A 14,431-nucleotide genomic window follows, 5' to 3' on the forward strand; every position below is an offset into this window, starting at 1 on the left:
TGTCCCAAAAACAGCTGAAAACACCTCAATGCAGCATAAAATAGCGTACCAAGACATGCCTTAGCATAGACTTTTGCCAAAACAACCAGAAACACCCGAAAATGGCATGTCCAAAAACTGACCGAAAAGGCAAGGCTATAGTATGGCAAAAATGTCAAAATATGGCATGTCCCAAAAACAGCTGAAAACACCTCAATGCAGCATAAAATAGCGTACCAAGACATGCCTTAGCATAGACTTTTGCCAAAACAACCAGAAACACCCGAAAATGGCATGTCCAAAAACTGACCGAAAAGGCAAGGCTATAGTATGGCAAAAATGTCAAAATATGGCATGTCCCAAAAACAGCTGAAAATATCTCAAAACAGCTTAAAAAAGCGTGCCAAGACACACCATAGCACAGAGTGTTGTATAAACGGCCAAAAACAAGTGACAGCGGCATGTTGAAAAAATGACCAAAAAGGCAAGGCTATAGTTTAGAAAGTCGGAATAAAGGCCAAAAAAGGCCACAAACCTGATCATTTAGCGTGACAAAAAATGGCCAAAGAGGCAATAGTTTAATAGTATCAATTTTGACGACAAACTAAACTATTACGTATTTTGGGAGGTTTTGCTGTGAATGGTGGGAAAAATGCACTTACACCAGTGGCGTCTGGAGGCTCTCCTCTGGATTCGGCAGCTCTTGATTCTGCGTGCAGCAGCTTTGTGCAGATACACAGCGTTCTTCATTATTGCTGGAAGCTTTGCCTCAATCTCGGCTGCACAGATGCAATCCTCAAAGAATCCTGGGTAAACACAAAACACAAAACACACAATATATATACACACATAGGATGCATGTGCTCTTGCGAGGTCCTCAGATGTTTTCATGTTTTCAAAAAAGCCAAAATACAATGTCAGGCCACATCTACTCATTTGATCTTATCCTTCAGATGCATGAAGCATACTTTAAAATTCAATAACAAGACAAATATATGGTGGTGCAATACTGCTTAGAGTACTTTACATTTATCAGATTCCTAAAGAAGTTTACTGTTTCAGTGAATTAACTGTTAACTGTTAAATTGTTAGTTAATTAGTTAATTGTTAAGTATTTATTAACCCTCTATGGTATGCATTATAATGCCAGTTCGTTAAAAAAATATTTGTAATGTTTCTTTTTTGTCACAAAATAGATAAACATAATTTGAAGAATTTTCAAAAATGTATATTTTTTGGGGTATCCATTTGGTTATGTTACCTTAAAAGAACACTATACCATGATGGTAAGAAATCTTTAAAAAAATATATACAATAACATATTGAAAAACATATATCTGTATATTAAAGCTATCTAGATTAATTTGCAGGGATAAAAATAAAATCACGCTGTGCTACAAAACCTAAATACACATTACCAAAAACTGTCAGGGTGTGATTTCATAATGGTACCATGTTTCAAGTGAACACCAGCATTTTAGTCATTTTCTGTTTATTGATTTTCAAATTAAGCATATTAAAAAAAATAAACTATAATTGTGAATCTTTTTTTTCCTCAAGATTTTAAAATGAAAGAAAAAGGCTTTCTCAGATTTTTGTGAAGAGAGTCATTCGAGCTGAATCATGTGAGGAAAGCCCCGAAAAAGGAACACAAAATGGCCTCCAGAAAGTCATGTTACAATATACAAAGTGCTACTGGTTCCTCAGCGCCCTGACTCTTCTCTTTTTTTTAAGTATTGCAACATAAGCGAGGATGTATTGTGTGTGAGTGTAAACAGCAAAAAAGGGATATGTTACCTCGAGAAAACAGGTTAACCATATTTGAGTGATTACTGCAGAATCAGAATTGTTTAACTCCCAAATGCCGATATCGGCTCCAAAAATCAGATATCAGCCGGGCTCTAAAGAAGGTTTCAGTGAATGCACTCACTCCTCAGCTGAGTCACGTCCCCCTTCATCTTCTCGTCCGTCTCTTTGGTCCTTTCCAGTGAGTCCAGGCCTTTCTCCAGGTCCTGCAGAGCTTCCTCGGCCAGCTTCAGTCTCTTCTCCAGCTCCACTCGAGACTCTATCTCCGCCTGAGACACACACAGGATGTTACTGACAACCTGTCGAATCGATCTGCTGCATCTTTATGTGGATATTAAAGGGAAATATTGGGCCTTTCGTGATTAACTTGGTGTATCTGATGAAGGAGAGATTTCACTTTGCAGGAGGAATTTAGTTTTTCTGGACGCCAAAAAGACATTATAAGCTTTTCCACCCTAAGAATTAAACAAAACACCAATTTAAATATTCAGAATATACACTGATTGTTTTTAGCTTCAGTCCACAAGTATCATTAAGAAAATCAGCCTGTTAAAACCCGAGTGAGAGCACAATGTGTAAAGAGTTGGCCTGGAGAAACTGGTACAACCAGATAAGGTTTAGTTATTTACTAAAGGGCACATCCACAATTCAGCTGTTTGTCTCTTTAGAGTACACGTGTAATCTTTGTCAACAACACAGGGAGAGGCCTGAAGGATAAAAGAGAGCGTGAAATGATGTAAAGAGGTGAGGAAACATATGTAACAGACAAACTGGACAGCAGGGGAGGATGTTGTTCCAGTAAATGTAATATGAGATCTTCATGCCAGAGACTAAGTGCCAGACAAGGATGAACCACCCTGGAAAACCAAAATTACACCGAACTGGTTTATACAACGATAATCACCTGAGCAATTGTTGTTAAGGGTGTATCGAACCACGCCAACAATCTATTTTTTTAATAATACCAATTACTGCAATACAATTTAAACTTTTGGTAGCCTGCTATAATAATAATAATATCAACTGTTTATTCTGTCCATTAGATGCATTTTGCTGCAATAAAAATGGTTGTTGATCACATTTTTCTTTGGGAACTTAATTTGCAGTTGAAAAAGGAGTACAAACTTGAAATGTTGCTCAGTGAATAAACTCTTTGTGCAAGAAATTGGACTGTGTGCGGGAATTCTCTTTTTCGCTCTGTTGATGAAGGGTAAAAAGGCATCGCAATATTACTGCAGCATATCACAAAACATTTAAAATCTCAATAATATTGTATCATGAATAAAGCTTATGTAATTCCCACCCCTGGATCATGCCTAATGTTACCTCTGGGTTTTCTTTCTTTTGATTTTCTTTTTTTTTTTAATCAAAAATATACACACTGCATCAGTAGGCATTTTAAAAGTTTTAATTATTATCATGGATTTAGAATTTTTCAGGTAAACTGAAGGATTAAATGTCCCAGGGTTGTGAAAATTCTCCTACTTCTTTAAATAAATATCCAATTTAAAAATAACTAGATAAAAAAATATAAAATAAATAAAAATAATTAAAATTTTAAAATAATTAATTAATCTATTATTATTATTGTTGTTGTTGTAGTAAATATGTACATTGAGAAAGATTTACAATTTACAAAATATAAATTTGACCAAAGAACTGAATGTAAAAACCCAAATCATGAAAAACATTTTAAAAAAAAACCTTCTTTCAAGTATCATGTGCATTTTTTCAGGGTAGTGGGTGCTTAAGTATCACCTCAGTATTTATAAAAATCCAGGTATCAGGGCAGGTAAACACAATCGTCAGTGTTATCGGCTCCACCTGCGCTTCTCCTGCTGCTGCTGAATGTCTGTCGGGACATTTCTGAAACAGTGTTTTACTGATCCTTACTGTATCTCTGTGTGTTTTTCTTAATCTTCCAAAAATGATGCTTTACAGGCCTGAAATACATTTAAAACCCACCGATTTTTATCTGCCATTAAAATTGCTGTTTTCATTAAAATCTTTCCTCTGGAACCGCGTCTGAATACATAAACCTGGCAGCTGATTAATTCGGTGACCTTTAAAGTGACTTTGAGCGGTGTTTTTGTCGCTGTGTGATGTAAGCTGAGAGTAGCTGAGTCATGCTGTGTTACCTTGAGCTCGGCCTCGGTCTGCTGCTTGTCCACAGTGAGCTGAGAGAGAGACTGCTGCAGCGCCCGAGCCTGAGACGAGTAGAACTCCCTCTCCTGCTGCAGGATCTTCGCACGCTCCTCATTCTCCCTCAGCCTGACAACAGACAATACATTTACATCATACACAACATAAAAACATTATCTCTTCACCAGATAATGTTTATAGCTCATATTTAGGCATTCTTTAGTGATTTTGGCATCATTAACCATTTTGAAAGCTGCGGACTTCCAGACTTATTGCAGTCCTGACAGTGAAGGACAACAGCAGCACGAGTCTGTGCCGAGCTGAGGCCACAGATGAATGCACGCAAATACACACCTGTAAAGTAATTTCAAGGTTAAAACAGGAACAACAGGACTTTATCCCACAGAACATCTGTGAGACACAGAATAGTTTGACCTCTGAAGCGTGTAGAGGTATAAAACATTTAACACTTCACAGTGGGCTTAGTGGACGCACTCATCTCTCCCCGGCATCCACCCACCTTGTCCTGAACATTGATGGATGTAAGCAAATTCAAAACAATCAAACACATACACTGTACATAAAGATGGACAGCATGACAATTCCCGCACAGTGTAGCATTTGAATCTGGATCGCCCCCTGGTGGCTAGCTGCAGTATCCTTCATAAAGCCCGCCCCTCCATCTTAGTGAATGGGACACAGACCAAACTAAAAACTCGACACATGCCGAATTAATTTTTCCCAAAGATGGTTTCTATCTCTCTATTTCTCATCAACTTGATGTTTGTTCAATTGATCGTTTTTATGATAAGTTTATTTTTTTAATGAGTTATTAAATTCTACAAAGGGGTGATTTTGCAGCATGATTGACAGCTGTGACAGCCAATCTGTGCGCTAGCATTCAATGGAGCTGCTGGTTATTGGTCGGACAAGTGATGTAGTGGGAACTTCCACACTGCTGATATCGCTACTGCACAGACTCCGGCTCCAAATAATGCCAACAGAGGAAGATGGAAGTGGCCATATTTCTGATATTTTAGCTTCACTTAAGCATTGCGGTTGTAAGTGGGGATGCATCGGACAGCTTTATATACAGTCTGTGATTCAACACTAAAGTGTAAATTTAATGTTTGTTCCTTATTTGCTGTTTGTTTTAACTGTTTCTAATAAAAATACTTAAAACTGAGTCTACTTTCGCAAAAACACATCATAGATCTGAGTCAACATGCAGATAACTAAAGGAATATTACACACAAAAACAGAATATTTTCATCAGGATTTGCTGCAGGAATGTTGTTTTGTTATGCAGTTGAGCATCAGCTTGGTTTTTACATTTGGTACAAAAACTATTCTGCATGATTCTGGCTGTATTTGTCTATTTTTCTCTGCAGAGTGCAGGCACAGCTCATGGAAACATAACGTTATGGCTGGCTTATGTATTCCAGCGTTTGTAACAGAACATTAGTGCTGCACGGTCAATAGCAGCTGCCTGTAATATCCCACTTACTGGTGCTGATCAATGGGCTGGTTGTTTACGGATCAATACACATTTCCACTAGCAGTTACATCCTCTGTGCAATTAGCATAGAAGTTCCCTGGAAAGGCTGCAGTGTTTGACCTTAGAGGCTGAAGCGTAATCACGGGCTAAAGTTCCAGTGAATATCACGTGTATACTGGAGATAAAACATTTAATTTTTGGTCAGTATTGATTTAGTCATCATCATGACACTTCATTAAAATATTAAATGGTTATTTTTTTGGGAAATAAACACAAACATGTGGTGTTGCATCATCTCCATCTGTCAAAGGTTAAGCTTTCCCAAATGTATCCTAACATAGATCTTTTGTTTGGCCGCTGTGGAGCATTTCATGCCTCGCTAGCGCCCGTGTTTTGGCTGTGTCCAAAATTATCCACTTTCTGGCAGTCCACATTTTAAACTCTGTGTGATATTTTGGGGCACACGGTAGAAATTGATCCACTGCTGGCTGTATATGGGGTACTGAGAGAGGACAGTCCTCTTAAAGGACTCTTTCCAACTGTGGTGAGGTTTATAACCCTTTTAGCACGTAGATTTATTCTATTGAATTTGAAACAACTTCCTCAATGTTATACAGCACTTAAACTAAAAAATATCTGATTCATTTAACGAGGATCTCTTGACAAATTTAATAAGACTTGGTGACCCTTTATTGATTGTGCTGAAGTGAGCCAATAATAATCCTCCCAACTTTATGCTGCTGCTACAAGTGTAAGTGTGGTGTCAATAATTAACATGTGAAGCAGCCCTGTGTTTTAACCCTTAGGACCTGCTTTAATATTACACCCACTCGTATCACTCTGCACGCAAAATGCACTTTTCAAAATCAAGCTTTAAAAAAACATTATATATTGCTATTATTTTTTTCTTTCATAGATACATTTTAACCAACATCACTCCTAATCATAAATATCAAATATTCATTAATTTTCATACTTTTAACCCTTTAAATGCCAGGTTTTTGTCATGAAGCCACTATGTTTTTGATGAAAAAAAACTAACATTATTTAAAGTAAATAAATATATTTATTTATATATATGTATATTTATATTGTTAATATACTTCATGCCAAGTGAACAGCCTGGGATATATGAATGATTTGCAGCAACATTGATTGTAACAGTGCACCTAGTGGAAATAGCATGACCATATGCCAAATATGGTAAAAAATGACATAATCAGCTGGAAAATAGTTAAAAATTACAAATTCCAAGACAAAAGCCAAGAATGACACCAAGAAATCATACAATGCATGTTTTTGTGATGGCTGTGGGATCAAAATTGCAGTTTTAATGGCATTCAATGGTGCATTTTTTGTACTTAACAGTATGAACGTAACAATTTAGTTTTCACATTGTGTTTTAGACTTTTTGTAGGAGCTGAGCTGGAAATTCCAATATTAAACAAAAATGCACAATTTTGCCAAAATTTGTGCCATTTGCATGAAAACTGTTGTACATAACTGGTCTTGTTCTGCTATTGCTGCACAAAACCAGTACAATCCCAGTCTGATGCTGTTTTCTCACTCACTTGTCGTCAGCCTGCTCCTTCTCCTTCAGCAGGATCTTCATCTGCTCCTCGATGTGTCGCAGGTCCTGCAGCAGGTCCACGGCTCCGGGATCCTCTCCTCCCTCTGACTTCTCCTCTGCAGCTTCAGCCGCCTTCTCCTCCTGCTCCTTCACCCCGAGCAGCTCCAGAGTTCGCTGTTTCTCCTGAGAGAGCTCCTGAAGGACAAAACGACACATTCAGATCCGACAGAATCCACAAGTCTGAATGAATTTCATCAGTTCTGGTTTCAACTGTGAGACTGAGTGCTGCATATTCAAAGTGATGTAAGGCAATAATGAGTCTTGTTTAATTAAATTTGCAGGAAGTTGAGTGTTGATTCTTTCACCGGAAATCACTCTTCCATGGTTAAAAATAAATTAATACATAAATAACTTTACTCTCAGTTCCTGCCAACTCATTTGTTAGGAGTTCTTTTTTTTTGTTTTGTCTCTTGTTTTTTTGTGGGGGTCAAATATAAAGGAAGTTTAAATTTAATTTTATTTTACATTGATCAAAAATAATCTTTCATACATTTTCATGCCCTTTTTTAGAAGTAGCACATCAGCTAAAATCCTAAAAATAAGTGACATATTTATATTCAAATATATATTATAGTTAAAACTTCATATACGCTCATTGTGTATTTCATTTAAGATTACAAAAAGAAAGACAACTTTTCTATGTTAACAATAAGAAAATCATGGATGCGAATAATTGCTTAATAATCTGCTTATTTGCTTTCTTGCTGAGATCAGATGTTCAGATTAAAACCAGTCTCATATCTGTCTTCAAGACACAGTCAGCAGCAGTTTAACTTCTGAGGTAACAAAATCTGCCTACCGGCACCAGCATCTTGTTTGGTTAATCCGCACAAAAACTGAAGTGTGAAACAACATGTGTAGTTATAGGGGGATTAGATGCCAGATTATTTCTTTGCCAGCAGCAGTGACTTACTGGAGTCTCTGCAAACAAACAATATACACTGGTGTGTGAAGTAGTGCATTTTAAAGGTGCTGGTGAGAGGATTTTGTCACCATAAGACACCATAAGTTTTTTCGATTTAAACAATCTTTATACACACAAGCACCATTTCAGAAATAACCTCCGTACGAACCAACACAACTGAAAATGCATATCACATGCTGAGTGATTGTTTACAGTGTTTTTAATTTCTGACTTTTAATTTTCCCTCATGACTTTGACCCCGTTTCATAGAAAGCTGCATCAGTCAGTCTCGTTTGTTACACAACTTACGACATCAGCAGTTGTAACATTATGTGATCTAAATCGATCACCGGAGTCCTCTACGACTCATCAACAAGTTCTTCGTGTTGCACAGGTCTCTCCGCACACTCACAGTGTTTGTGCATGAGTGACAAACTGCGTTTATTTTTATACCTCGATGGATTTCTGCAGCATGATGGTCAAACTGCTCAGCTCTTCTTTTTCAGTCTCCACACCTCTCAGGGACTGAGCGGTGCCATCCAGGTCTCTGACACCGACACGGAAGACAAATCACAGTCAAACACAGGCTTATAGAGTATAATAAGTGTAAGTTAACCCTATCAAGCCTGGATGGACATCAGTCTTTTTTGTGCTGCATTCAGGCACCTTTCATGAGTATTTAAACATTTAAAACTGTGAGCAAAAATGGTTTAATTTTTTTTAAAAAAAACATGGGAGAAGGCAATGAGAAAATGGTAAGAAATTGGTAAAAGATGACAAGAAAAAAAATTATAGAAAAAAAGAAACATGTCCAAAAACTAGATTTATGGTTGTTAGAGTTATATATTCAAAATATGTATGGAAATATAATTTCCTTATTTGTTTTCATTTTTTACTTTCCTTTTTTTGGCCAATTTTCTTGTAACTTTTTAATAATTTGTTGCAAATTTGGGGTAATTTCTTATATCTTTCTCAAATTTCAAAGGGTTAATAGGAAATAGTTGAGTGTTTACAGTTTGATATGCTCCTGCTCCGCCTTCAGCTCCACCACCACCTCCTCAAACTTCATCTTCTCTTCCTCCAGGACCTGGTTCAGACGCTCCAGCTCCTGCACACACACGTGTGTTTGTGTGTTTGTAAGAAATTGTTACTGATCACAAGGATCACATTGCATACCTCATTATTTAACTTTGGCAATGTATCATAACTAATTATTTACTGAAACATTAAATATGACAGAAAACTTCACTTAAACTTAAAAATACAAGTTAAAATCTCAAAATTATCTCTTGTGCAGATGGAAAATGAAAAAAAAATTATTGCAGTTATGTGTTGACAGCAGAGGAGTAATCTCACCTCTCTCTGTGCTCTTTGATGAGTCAGCTCCTCAGTTTCTTCCATCAGTTTATCTGGAGAATGAAAAGCAGCGCACATGAAAACTTCCTCAGCTTGTTAAATCTTTTAAAAAGCTCAGGTGACTCTCTCCTGTTCTTACCCAGATACTCCTGCTTCTCCTTGGCCAGCTGCAGCCCCTGAGCCTCCAGACTCTCGATCATGGCCTCCCCGAGCTGGGCGTTCTTCCACGTGCTGTTGGACACACACACATTTCACCAAAACCAAAATATGATTAGTAAATGTGAACAAATGCTTCCCATCATTTTAGAGATGACGGGTCTTTCAGGCAGTCAGTCCACCTCTTTGTTCCAGACTGAAATCTAATTTTTGGATCAACAGCCATGAAACTTTGCTCATACATTCATGGCTCCAGACAAGATGCATTTTGCTGACTTTGGTGATCCTCTGACTTTTTCATCTAGCTCCACCAGCAGGTCAAAGTGTTTTTTAAGCTTGGCCCACACCAAAAGATTTTTCAGATCTTAACATATTAAAAATGTGAGACACCACACACGTCTCGACATATAATAATAGATCTAACAGTTTTGTTTATGTAGTGTGTGGAGAGCAGCGATTAGGCCAAAACAACACACCTCACATTAACAGATAACATTCATGAAGAGTCCCACTCACAAAACTGGAAATTTCACCAGCCTCTCGCGATAAAACATCACTTTAGAGAAAACAAACATGGGGAACGATGAGCAGAAAGAAGTAGCTATACACAGTACTAAAAAGTATGGAAAAGGCAAAATGAGTGGGAGTTCAGAAACAACATGTACAACCTGTATAGACTAAAACAAAAGTCCTCTTAATAATCACTTGTGACTCATTAGAGGTGTGTTGCAGGGTCTGTCTCTGCAGAGACTCGGCTCTCTGCCTGTATTTTATTATTTTGCTGTGTACAAGACATTTCTAGGCGTCAATCTTTGGGCAATGGCGTGAAGCCATGAGCCGATAACAATGCAGGGTATGAGGGCAGTTCCTTAAAAAAAAATGTTGCCACCAAGTGCCAGATCATGAGCAAATCCAAGAGGAGCCACTGAGCAAGGCAGAAGGGCCAACTTTGAAAGGTGCATCTACAAACCGCAACAGACAAATCCTAATTCTGTCTTTATTTCTCTACATGCATTCAGTAACATTTCTGACTTTGGCCGCTCTTGTGCTGTCTGATTTTTTCCAAAAACAAAAACATCTTCCATCAAAACAATAAAAAAAAAAAAATACCACAAGCCTTTTAAAATTCATGAGTCATGTCATGTCGTGTGTGTGTGTGTGTGTGTGTGTGATTCTTTCAGAGGAAAAAGCTGAGCAGTCGAACACTCACACTTTCCCGGACTCCTGCAGCATCTCCATCCACTGGACCTGCTCCTCTCCAGACTCAGCAGCCAGAACTATGGTGCCCTGAGGGACGAAAACACGATATAAGACATCAGCATCTCCTCAGTAATGAGCGCAGGCTGTAAAGTAGACAAAGGATTTTCCATCTTTGGGCTGCTGAGATAGTAAAAACTGATTCAACACTGCGGTGTCCCGGTGTGTAGTTGAATTCACTCCACAATGTGTCCCATTTGTTGCAGTTAAATAGTTATTAAAGTACAATTCAGAAAAAGCTATTTCAGCTCTGCAACCTGCTTTGTCATGCAGCCATTTCTGCCTCGTTATTTTTGCATAAATTTATTGTTGCATGTCGTCTTTCTGCAACTTTGTGCCCGTGTTGGTTTTAAAAACGATACTTGAAAGGTTCATAAATGATAAAGTAATGGAGTGATAAAGGTGTGACAGGATCCAGGTCTTACAGTAAAGTCTTCCAGGTTGACCACGATGCCAAAGGGCATGCCCATGTTTTCATTGGATGACACCACACACCCTCCCAGAGGGATGACTCCCTGAGACACAAACACATCACGCCGTTATCACACATGGATAATTCAGATAAAAAACATCTGTTTACAAAAGCAAAACGTGACTTTAACACACAGAAATAAAAAAAACCCTCCTAAATCTTAACATGCATTGAATAAGAAAAAAAACATGCATCTTCTACTGTCTCTTACAGGTGTGCAGAGGAGAAGCAGCGGCTCACCTTTGGGTGGATGTTGAAGTACCTGTTGGTCTCAAAGTTTCTCCTCTCGCTCTCTGCATAGTAGAGCAAGAAGCTGTCTTTGATGATGAAGAATCTTTGTACCGAGGAAAACAATGAAAGCAGCAGTGAGTCAATCCTGTGGGGCTGAAAGGAACCAACGTCTGCCGATGTTCTCAATGAGCAGTTACACAGAAGAGTGATTATTTGATTTGAATTTTTTCAGAGGCCCCAAAATGTCAAACACTTTCTTACCCTTTTAATCACCTACAAACCCCTTAAATTCATCTTGTGGCCCCTCATGTATGTCCTGACCCCCAGCTCGGGAACCACGGCTTCAGATAATTGCAACTTCTTTGTTTTTTATTCCTCTGAAGTCTCACAATAGCACAAACGTATTGATTGAGGAAGAAGTAGACCAGCAACTCCAGTGTTCTGTGAGGTAAAATTACTGTTTTCTTCAATGGACTCTGATGGCTCTGATGGATATAATGGCTTCAGTTCCCAGTTGGAAAGGGAAGTCTGATGGTAAGGTAAAATAATGAAAATACTCTAAATATAACATGCACTTCAACTGATATTTTTGGAAGAGAATTCCTTAAATTTGCTAAAATATGTTTTGCTGCTGTCTCGGTCCACAGCAGTTCATTACTTAGCTCCTGCCTGCTTTTCCAAACTGGAGGCGTGCCGACCGTCATCTATTGTAGGTAAAACAATGGATAAGTGTCTCATGCATTAAAGGAATACTTCAGCAATTTAGTATTGCACTTTCATGAAGTCGGGGGACTTACCAGAGAAGGAATTAATACATTTTGTAACTAAGCTTTTCTGTTTACAAAGACATTACAGCTGTTTTCACAAGGAATCTATCAGAATCGTCGTCTCCAAATTTTTCAGTTCTTTTTTTCTCAGCCAGCATGTTTTTCTGACAGCTGCTCATGGCAAAACATTGTCGTTAAACTCACGCTTCTACACTGCTCACAAGTCACGTCTAAAAGTCTACAATTATGGCAGAGAAGATGGGATGGTCTAAAGCGTGGCTTCAGTTTACAAAGAAACATGGTAACAGTGCTGCCTGTAATGTCTGTAAATGATCATTTCATTCAAGGGTAGAAACATCAGCAATATGCTGAAACATCTTCCTACACAACATGGGCCTAAATTCCAGGATTACATGTATCTGTAACTACACAAGTGTCGCTGCTTCCCATCGGAGCAGCATAGCCATTAGAGAGGCTAAATATCTAATGTGTGTTATTTTAACTTCTGCGCCGCACAGGCAGGATTAGCGGATTTTTTCTCTAACAAAGAAAACCTGCATAAAAACAAAGGCTGTACAAAAAGTATCTAATTTCATTCATTTTAGAGGTTGACAGAAAACATCTACTGCTAGCTTAACTTCCCCTTTTCACAATTCCTGCACAGTGACAGAAAATAAGCATAAAAAGGGTGAAAGTGTGTCACTGTGCATCTCAGAGATATTAAAGCAGTAGCACTGAGACTGAAAAGCTGTGCAGGCCTACTTGTTTCTGCAATAAAAAACAAAATGACCAGGAATCAATAAAGAATCCGACCAATGAGCAAAATCGATAATGGTATTGGTGTTGATAAAATATTTGAAATTCCCATCACACAATTTCACCCACAGGGGAGGCTGTTGAATAAGCTGTGACATTATGACTATTATTTTCATTTTTTATTGTTTTATGTGAATTTAATATACAAAGGGACAATATATCTAGATCTGGTGCATTCAAAGAAATGAAAAACTCAAATCCTATAAAGCCTCTCTGAGTGACTAACCTCCACACTGGTCGGCAGATTTGTTTCAAACAACTTCCGTTTTTTTTTGTTTAAGCTGCAGACAAAAACAAATACCACAAAATCTCAGAGCTCAGCCGTCTACAGTTTGGCACAGGACACCAAACGAGCATTTACCGAACAAAACCAAATTCTTTTGACCTTTATGACACAAGCAAATGGGAAAGGTTACAAAGAGTGCGCTGCAAATGGACTCTCTGGATCCGCCGTGTATTGTCGTTTTAACTGTTATGTAAACTAAGAGCATTATCATGACATAAGGTACCAATCCAGGCACTTTAACATCCAAATATACACAGAAAACACTGACACTGGGATGTGAAAAGACCTGTCCTGTTATTATATAAAGCAATCCTCTGATGCACGACACAACATCCTATATGTCCATTTTGGAAGAAAAAAAGTTCAACATTCAAAATCAGAAATAGTCAATCCAGTCAGCATTTTTTTTCCAAGAATTTAAGCTTCTGCCAAAAAACCCCCAAAACCTGCATTTTTGTGATGTTTTTTTTTTTTTTTTTTAGATTTTTCTAAGAGAGGCCACTGCAGATGTTTTAAACTGCAGATAAAAAGAAAAATAAATAGCTTTTTATCTCCGATAAGTTGAGGTTTCAAATAAGTAGTCAATTTAAGCATTTTTCCCCAATTTTTTTTAATGCAACAACTAACTTTCCGACATGTATTGAACAGAAATTATAGCCGTTCTCCAAGAAAAATCAGCATTTTTATTTGCATCAGATATATACTTTCTCCCCCATAAATGTCGCCTTTTCAAAAATTAAAGAAAAACAATTTCTTAAAAAGCTTAAGTTTTTAAAGCTTATGCAGGTTTTATAAGTTGCAGAGAGACAGAATTCCCCATGTGCTGCAGAGATGAAAACACAAGAACCACCAGGTGAATCACCACTCCCCCTCACCTGCGGGACCACTTTGCCGACGGCCGTCCGAAGGGCCTCTTCCACAGCACCCCGTGCAGCTGCACTTTGGTGCTGATGTCCAGCGCTTCAGAGTCCGACTGCTCCATGGATGACCAAGGCGAAAACAGAGAGTTTCTGGACGAAGACGAGAACATCCTCTCTTGCTTCCCACGCCCTGAGAGGTGGAGCAAAAAAAAAAAAAAAAACAACTCAGCAAATTAAAAAAAAAAGAAAAATACAGTCAGTCAATAACAAT

General features: G+C 38.0%; 1 protein-coding gene across 1 annotated transcript in view; it reads right to left on the reverse strand.

Annotated features, from left to right (window-relative positions):
* The window catches only part of plekhd1 (pleckstrin homology domain containing, family D (with coiled-coil domains) member 1), a 22,774-nt gene extending 8,444 nt beyond the window's left edge, over positions 1-14,330 (reverse strand). Inside the window, exons 1-12 of the mRNA XM_042501341.1 lie at positions 14,176-14,330; positions 11,441-11,534; positions 11,154-11,243; positions 10,682-10,758; positions 9,455-9,546; positions 9,316-9,368; positions 8,973-9,067; positions 8,413-8,506; positions 6,997-7,190; positions 3,924-4,056; positions 1,910-2,054; positions 642-785 (exon numbers count right to left, since the gene is read on the reverse strand). Coding sequence (XP_042357275.1) covers positions 642-785; positions 1,910-2,054; positions 3,924-4,056; positions 6,997-7,190; positions 8,413-8,506; positions 8,973-9,067; positions 9,316-9,368; positions 9,455-9,546; positions 10,682-10,758; positions 11,154-11,243; positions 11,441-11,534; positions 14,176-14,330 — 1,366 coding nt within the window. The remainder of the gene's footprint in view (positions 1-641; positions 786-1,909; positions 2,055-3,923; positions 4,057-6,996; positions 7,191-8,412; positions 8,507-8,972; positions 9,068-9,315; positions 9,369-9,454; positions 9,547-10,681; positions 10,759-11,153; positions 11,244-11,440; positions 11,535-14,175) is intronic.
* Positions 14,331-14,431: the final 101 nt, after the last annotated feature.

The sequence above is a fragment of the Plectropomus leopardus genome, chromosome 14 (assembly GCF_008729295.1).
Source record: "Plectropomus leopardus isolate mb chromosome 14, YSFRI_Pleo_2.0, whole genome shotgun sequence".
In the NCBI taxonomy this organism is placed as follows: Eukaryota; Metazoa; Chordata; class Actinopteri; order Perciformes; family Serranidae; genus Plectropomus; species Plectropomus leopardus.